Source organism: Bison bison, unplaced genomic scaffold, assembly GCF_000754665.1.
Source record: "Bison bison bison isolate TAMUID 2011002044 unplaced genomic scaffold, Bison_UMD1.0 scf7180017864197, whole genome shotgun sequence".
In the NCBI taxonomy this organism is placed as follows: domain Eukaryota; kingdom Metazoa; phylum Chordata; class Mammalia; order Artiodactyla; family Bovidae; genus Bison; species Bison bison.
Genome location: NW_011494769.1, coordinates 801070 through 809392, shown reverse-complemented (window position 1 = coordinate 809392; position 8323 = coordinate 801070). Strand labels below are relative to the sequence as shown.

At 42.2% G+C, this 8323-nt stretch overlaps 1 protein-coding gene across 1 annotated transcript in view; it reads left to right on the top strand.

Annotated features, from left to right (window-relative positions):
- Positions 1-8323, top strand: part of RYR3 (ryanodine receptor 3) — a 567299-nt gene that overhangs the window by 448514 nt on the left and 110462 nt on the right. Inside the window, exons 48-50 of the mRNA XM_010844173.1 lie at positions 1559-1779; positions 5984-6074; positions 7937-8077. Coding sequence (XP_010842475.1) covers positions 1559-1779; positions 5984-6074; positions 7937-8077 — 453 coding nt within the window. The remainder of the gene's footprint in view (positions 1-1558; positions 1780-5983; positions 6075-7936; positions 8078-8323) is intronic.

Genomic DNA, 8323 nt, shown 5'->3' with positions numbered 1-8323 from the left:
TCCCCTGCCTTTTTTTTTTTTTTTTTGACCTTTCTTATAAGTTCTTTGATTTAAAAAATAAAAAAAGATTAACTTGTAGGACATTTCCAGGTTTCCTGATCAAAGCGTTCACCTTGTTTATAAATCAGATAAGCAGCAAATAATCTTCTAGAATTTGGTGTTCAAATCATAGGCTTATCTACACACTAACTTCCACAAAAGAAGCTTTGTATTCAGTTTCTCAGCACATGCATTTTCATGCATTCTCTTTTGAAAACTTTTAAGCCACTGGCATCAAAGCTCTTCCTCATTTTAATAACTGTCTTTTAAAGAGATAAATGTGGAAGATTAGCTATTTCTTTCCATATGATTACTGCAGCTCCTAGAAGGCAAACTTTTGATAATTAATAGAAACACCCAGAAATATGGACCATTCAAAGAAAACAGTTTATCAAATCATGTTATAGGAAATGTGTTATAGATATAATGGCTGTGATCATCACAGGAAACAAGGATATTTCATCTCTGTGGGCCACAAGGTTTCTTTAGAAGTTCTTCCCTTAAAAAAAAAAAATGACAGTTAACCATGCTTTGGCTATATTTAGTGTCACTAAGTGGGCCTTCCTTAAATCCAGCCTGTCTAAATGAGCAAGAGAGAACGCTGTGAGTGATGATTACAGCTGAGTTTTAGAGAAGGCCGTAGGTTTCTATTCCACGTACACGTTTTCCCATGAAGAAGTGGGTTCCCTTTAGTGATGTCTTACCCTCGTGCCAATGATCAGATTTCAGATTGCTCACAGTGCTCATAAACTAGGTGATGGGGTCAGAGCTCCACTTTCTTCCTGTGAAACTGTCACAAAATCAGTGTTTGAGTGCTTGCTGAGCCTCAACACCTTGTGGTGTTGGTAGTTTAGTTGCTAAGTCGTGTCCAACTCTTGCAACTCCATGGACTGTGTAGCCTGCCAGGTTCCTCTGTCCATGGGATTCTCCAGGCAAGAAAACTGGAGTGGATTGCCATTCCTTTCTCCAGGGGATATTCCCTACCCAGGAATCGAACCCATGTCTGCATTGCACGCAGATTCGTTACCACTGAGTCACCAAGGAGCCTGTAACCATTTGGTAATCTCGAAATCACAAGAGGACAGCTTGTGAGTCTCCATAATGTGAGAAAAGAGATGGAGAACGAGAATAATATTATAAATAATAATACAGCAACTTGGAAATTGGACTTTGCAGACAACAAGGGTGTTGGGTTAGACTGGTCATCAGCTCATTTTAACAAGGGTTTGGGATTCTTCTTGAAGGAAACAGGTGTTTGTGGGCCATTCGGAATGAGTAGCACAAGTCAGCCTTTGCTTTTCTTTTGTTTATTATTTCTTTTAACCTGATTCTTTTTTTCCTTTAAGATGCAAAAGAGAAACAGGTCTCTTTAGACAGAGTAGGCAGTTGTTCAATCTGTCACTGTGAAACACACATATGAGTACACCTCCCTGCCCTGCTGGTTGTGAGCTCAGCACAGGGGAAGCCTGGCCCTGTCCTTCCCAGGAGACTGACCAGCATCTCAATCCCCTTTTCGTAGGTTTCCCTAAGCACCACCGAGGCTGCACTGGCACTGAACAGGTACATATGTTCTGCTGTGCTCCCACTCCTCACAAGATGCGCCCCTCTCTTTGCCGGGACAGAGCACTACACTTCTTTGATTGACTCTACACTGCAGACAATATACAGGCTTTCCAAGGGGCGATCCCTCACCAAAGCTCAGAGGGACACCATAGAGGAGTGTTTGCTGGCCATTTGCAAGTAAGTGCACACTCCCATGTGTTTCACTTCTGTGTATGTATCTGTGTCAGCTGCATTTAACTGTGTAACCCTAGACCTGGCGAATCTAGTCTGAGGATACGCTCAGACTCTAAGATTGTGCTGGGTCCCCTACTTGCAACAGGCTCTTTCTTTGTTTTTAATGTTCTGTTGAAAAATAGTTGATTTACATTGTTGTGTTAAGTTTCAGCTGTAGAGAAAAGTGATTCAGTTATATATATATATATATATATATTCTTCTTTAGATTTTTCCACTGTAGATTATTAAAAGATATCATTCCCTGTGTCATACAGTAGGTCCTTGTTGTTTTTATATATATATATATATTACACAAACACACACACACATGGGCATCCCAGGAGGCGCAGTTGTAAAGAATCTACCTACCATCTCCTATGTAGGAGATATGGATTTGATTCATGGGTGGAGAAGATCCCCTGGAGGAGGAAATGACAACCCACTCCAGTTTTCTTGCCTGGAAAACTCCATGGACAGAGGAGCCTGGAGGGCCACAGTCCACAGGGTCACAAAGAGTCGGACATGACTGATTGAGTATGCACATGTGCATGCATGGGTGTACACACACACACACACACACACACACACACATGTAATAAACTCCTAATTTATCCGCAGGCTCCACAGGCTCTTTCTGATGAAGCTCGTCTCTTGCTCTGGGGCAGTGATGGGACTGACAGCTCAGGCTCTAGCCCTGAGGATCGGTAGGCCAGGAGATGAGACCGTCTCTCAGGCCTGAAGTATTCAGATTAAGAAGTCGTAAATTAGGCGGTTAGGATTACATAATACTATATGTAAAATAACTAACAAAGACCTACTGTATAGCATACAGAACTCTACTCAATATTCTGTAATAATAGATGTAATACATGGGAAAAGCTGAAAAAGAATATGTGTGTGTGTATATATAACTGATTCACTTTGCTGTAGACCTGAAACTAACACAACATCGTAAATCAACTATAGCAGTAGCGGTAATGTTAGTCACTTAGTAGTGTCCAATTCTTTGCAACCCCATGGACTGTAGCCTGCCAGGCTCCTCTGTTAATGGAATTCTCCAGGCAAGAATACTGGAGTGGATAGCCATTCCCTTCTCCAGGGGATCTTCCCAACCCAGGGATCAAACCCAGGCCTCCTTCATTCCAAGCAGATTCTTTACCTTCTGAGCCACCAGGGAAGCCTAAAATCAACTATACTCCAATACAAATTAAAAAAAAAAAAAAAGAACTAATGCTTTAGTTCCTAAACTAGAGCCAGAAGCAGGTTTTCCCTTCTGGGTAAGTAGACCTTCACACAGAGGCCAGACTATAAAAGCATGAGTCAAAGCAGCCCTCCTCTATGCCACATTAGACCTGAAATAAAGAAAAGGCATCTCCAGTCCCCGTGGGGAATCAAGGCAGGAGTGCTCACTGCCGCAGATGGGCAACCAGGGACAGAGTGTCAAGCCACCCAGAGACCCAGAATTGTCAGAAAACTACATCAGATCTCGTGGGGTCAAAGGAAAAAGGGCTCTTCCAATGGCGAGCCTCAGCCACACAGTCCAGGACCAGGCTCTGCTGTTTAAGCCAGTGGTTTTCCACCTCAGCTATGTATTAGAATCACCTGGATGTCCAGGCCACATCTCAGTCCCTAAAATTCAAAGCTTTAGGGATGGGAGCCAGGCCCCTAGCTTGTGAAGCTCGTCAGACAACTCCATGATGCAGCCAAGACTGAGAGTCACTGCTGTAGGTTGTCCTGGAGTCAAGCCCAGCAGTTTTCCCTTTAGTGGCCAACTAGGTCTGGCCCTGATTCTTGTTGAGTGGTTTGTTTCCTAGTCACACTAGAGATGACTGTGCAGTGGTGGGACTGGGGCTGCCTAGAAAAAAGCAATTGGTCAGTCCGTTTAGGACATCAAATTAAAAGGCCATCTCACATTTATGTTTCAAATGTAACGTGGTCCTTCTATTTTAAATGCTTTATTGAAATTAACCTTTAAATGCCATCTCGTACGGGAAGGGAGGAGGGAGGAGGGTTCAGGATGGGGAACATGTGTATACCTATGATGGATTCATGTTGATATATGGCAAAACCAATACAATATTGTAAAGTTAAAAAATAAAATAAAAATTTTTAAGAAGTTAAAATGATATAAAGAATCAAAATAAATAAATAAATAAATGCCGTCTATCATCTAAGGCCTATAGACCTCAACTATTGAGTTGCCTGAAAAGTTTGTTCAGGTTTTCCTGTTAGACATAGAAAAACTCAAACATTTTGGCCAACCCAATACTTTTATGGGTTAAGCTATGTCATGCACAGTGCTATTTGCCTAGGATGTGGAGTGGAGGATGTGGGCCATCCACCCATGCCCCATAAAAGGGGTTTCTCTCTGAGATCCTCTACCAAAATCAGGCTCTTATACTCTGACAGCACTTCATTCATTCCAGTATCATTAGAACTGGAAGAGAAGTAAGCTTATTTGAATGCTCTTGGTCCTGGAAGGGAAACAAAGCTTGGTAAACACACTGCAGGCCTCTAGGAATGAATAGGGTGACTAAGGTTTCCACGCCACCACTTCACAAGGAGGAGCAGGAGCCCCTTGACTAGTGGATATGGTTGGGCATCTACTTTTCTCCTGAGTAATGGCCAAGGGAATAAACAGTGAGTCTGCACAGAAATCCTTCCTGTCAGCATTGGTTCTATAATTGGCTGGTGGCTACGTCCATCACAGCTGTAGGTCTTGTTCGACCTTTTCCTAGGTCTGAACTCACCAGGTATCTTGGGAACCAAACCAAAAGTCCTGTCTCCCAGCATAAGCTGCTTCCTAGTTTTTTTTCTTTCTTTTTTTTTAAACTGATGTTAGCATATATGTTTTTAAAGAATCAGACTAGATGTTGGGAAAATTAGAATTTTGTATCAAACCAAAATTAGAGCTCACAGCCCTATTCCTATGTTCCTAGGAGCTTCTCCACTCCTCTTCTTGGCCATCTGAGCTCTAGAAACAGCAGACAAACTGATACTTAACTAGCTTTATTATTTATTAAGTCAGTAGTTAATTGAGTATGAGATTTATTTTACTCCTTGATTTTATTTGTTAGTCTAAGGTGATACTGCTAATTAGGTAAACAGTATTAAAAAAAACAATTTTATGTGTTTATGATTATTACATTTAGAGACAAGATTTTACTTGCTATACATCATGATTGACATTTTCACTCCAGGGAATTTTATCGCAAGGCCAGTTCTAGCAAAATTTGTGAAACAGACGAGCTTTGTTGTCCATCTCCATTCACATCTAGCCTCCTTGTTCTAGATGCCTCTGAGGCTCTTTGTGGCATTTTAACATTCAAGATCAGAGTTATTAACTTTGCCTCCTTGTCTCTTAGGCATCTCTGGAAAGGGGCCTGTGAGCTGAACTTATGTGCCAAATTGTGTCTAAGTGTGTATTTTATCTGGGAAGAATCCAGAGCTTCCACAGGGTTTTAAAAGGTTTGGCAATCTAAAAATAATGGCTAAGTCAACCTGGTTTATCTCTTTTCTCTCAGAATTTACTTGTACCAATACCAAGGCCATGAATGCTTTGATAATTTGATATACTGTTCTCTAATTATTCAATTTGCTTTTTAAAGAAGTTTTTTTTTTTTTTTTTTTGAGGACAAACCCTTAATCCCAAAACATGATTTCGATAATGAGAATTTCAGGTTCAGCAACTCAGAGCACCTTTCAAATCACCAGTAGGTGTCCTCAGATTCCACCTGTGCAGCTGGTCACCTCTTGCTTCTTCCTTGGCAGAGTTCAGGAGCATGGTCAGTCTGTAGAGAGTTCTAAAACCACCTGGACTTTCTTTCTGTTGTATTTCTGTCATATATATTTCTTTGCCCATAGTCAGTGGCTGTATTTTGATTGAGTGTCATAGACCCTAGAACATCCTGTCACATGGTGATTAGAATTTAACCTTAAGGATCTCAAGCCGTGAGCCCCACTCTCTCTTTCTGCATTTTAACTACACTTGATTTTTAAAGTGTTTTACCATCGACTGTGGTTTTATCCATGATCTTGTGATTTAGGAGCTAAGTGTTTTGAAGCTTAGCTCTAATATATGGTTATCGCTGCTGAGTATTTCTTTCATTCTCTCTCCCTTATTTTTTTTTCATTATATCCTTTTGTTTTTCTTATTCTGTATTGCAGTCACTTGAGGCCTTCCATGTTACAGCAACTCCTGCGACGTCTAGTTTTTGATGTGCCCCAACTCAATGAATACTGCAAAATGCCTCTTAAGGTAAACCTCTCTGTTACAGAAATAGTCTATGGCGCAGGAAACGTGCCTTGTAAAACATGATCTTCACAACGGGGGGAGCAAAATACATCTGAAATGGGTTTTACCCCTTTGAATTGATAGCAAACTAAATACAACCCCCAAAATCAAGCCCTTTATTTTTTATGATTTATTTATTTTTAATTGGAGGATAATTGCTTTACAAGATTGTGTTGGTTTCTGCCCTACATCAATTACATGAATTAGTCACAGGTATATATATGTCCCCTCACTCTTAAACCTCCCACCCCACCCCCTCCTCCAAGTTGCCCTAGAGCCCTGTGGAGGGCTGTGGAATCTCTGACAACATATAAGCTCTTGTCAACATACAACATACAAGCTTCTTGAGTGTAGAGGTTGGAAAGAATAATTCTGCTGGATTCATTAACGGCTCCAATTTGCCATAATCGATTTCCACCAATTACTTGTTATTTAGCAGAGGTTAGTGAGGGGATTTAGATCTTTGTACTTTCCTGCCCTAATTAGGTTTTCAGAAGGTTTTTAATCTCAAAAAGCTTTGAAGTCCTGTGATTCTTCATTTAGGTACAGAAAGTAAAATGTCCCTTTTCTTTTCCATACTATGTTACGCTTTTTTTCCCTTTTATAACAGATCTTTAAATTTTTTTCACTTCTTTTCTCTCATTAGTAAAAAGTAAGGCCACAGAGCCCTGTTTTCATCATCTGGTTTCTGATTTTCTCACAAATTACCAACATTTTATTGCTGGTATGGCAAGCATTCCGGCCTGGGTGAGAAGACACCAGAATCAGTCACCCACAAGGGCAGTGTTTTTCATCTCTTACCTCTGAGGCACCTGCGCTAGTTGTATATTCAAAAGGGTCAGCAGTTTCCAGCCACACCTGAAAATTCTGCCTAGTGATTTCAACAGAACTTTCCTTCTTTTCAGAAATAATCTAAGCAAAGATTTCAGGAAGTGTTTTACTGGGATAAACAGAATTCCAAGAGGCCCTTAGTCCATCCTCTTGTTCCATGCCAGGTAGAAGACAGCTTGTATGTTGTCAGAGATTCCACAGCCCTCCACGGGCTTATTCTTCTGTCTAACCCTAAAACTCTTGGTTTTCTTCTCAAAAAGTCCTTTAGATAAAAAACACAAGTTTTTACAGTTAGCTTGGCATTGCTTCCTTGGAATGCCTGTGCCATCAGCTGAATTCTGGCTCCCAAAGAGACATCATCACTAGCACTCAGCAAGCTCACTTTTACCCCTCAGATCAGCAGGATTTTTCCTGGAGGATGTGGATTCCCGCCTGCTGGGATGGGACTTTTGGCAGTGTACGTGTCCCCTCTACTGGCCACGTGGGGAACTGCTGTGACATGGCTAGACCATCAAAAGGCTCCAGGGAACGGCAGGGAAGCCAGGGGCAGGAATCAATGTGGAGAAATCTGTGGACCCACAGCCTGCTCCCTGCCCACCCCTCCTCATATCAGCATTACCAGATTTACAAGCAAAGATCTCAGAAGAAATTTTCCTCAGGCCTTACTGGCTGGAACACAAACACTTCCAGAGGGTAGCATCTTCCCAGTTGGAGTAGTAACAGTCCCTCTCCCATTTTATAGCAGCCTCTGGGGGTGATTGAGGAGGCATGAGAGTTAATGGGGCAGATTCCGTTTGGGCTGAAGCTTGTGAGGCACAAGAGCAGACCATTCCCAGTGCATCCGGGGGCCTCTCTGTAGACAGCCTAACTATTTGCATTGTTGGTTTCACTCTCCTCGTGGGTCTGTGCTGTTTTCTTCTTCCCTGTGTGCTGTCGATGCCTGCGGATCTTCTCTGCCCCACCCCACTGGTGCACACTTGTTCTCAACCTGCCAGCTTCTGACGAATCACTACGAACAGTGCTGGAAGTACTATTGTCTGCCTTCGGGCTGGGGGAGCTACGGTCTGGCCGTGGAGGAAGAGCTACATCTGACAGAGAAGCTCTTCTGGGGGATTTTTGACTCCCTCTCTCATAAGGTAATGGCAGTGCTCCTGGAACAAAGAGGGGGGTAAGGGTGGCTGGACCTCGGTGATACAAGCTGATTCCCAGTCACCCTCTGCCATGTGCCCGAAACTCTGCCAAGCACTTTGCAAGCAGATCACATGCATTATCCCAGCTACCCTGACCCTCATTTGACAGGTGGGAGATCTGTTGGTAACTTGCCAAACTCACAAAGTTAACATATAGAGAGCTACTTTCAGAGTAAATCAGAAGAATACCTC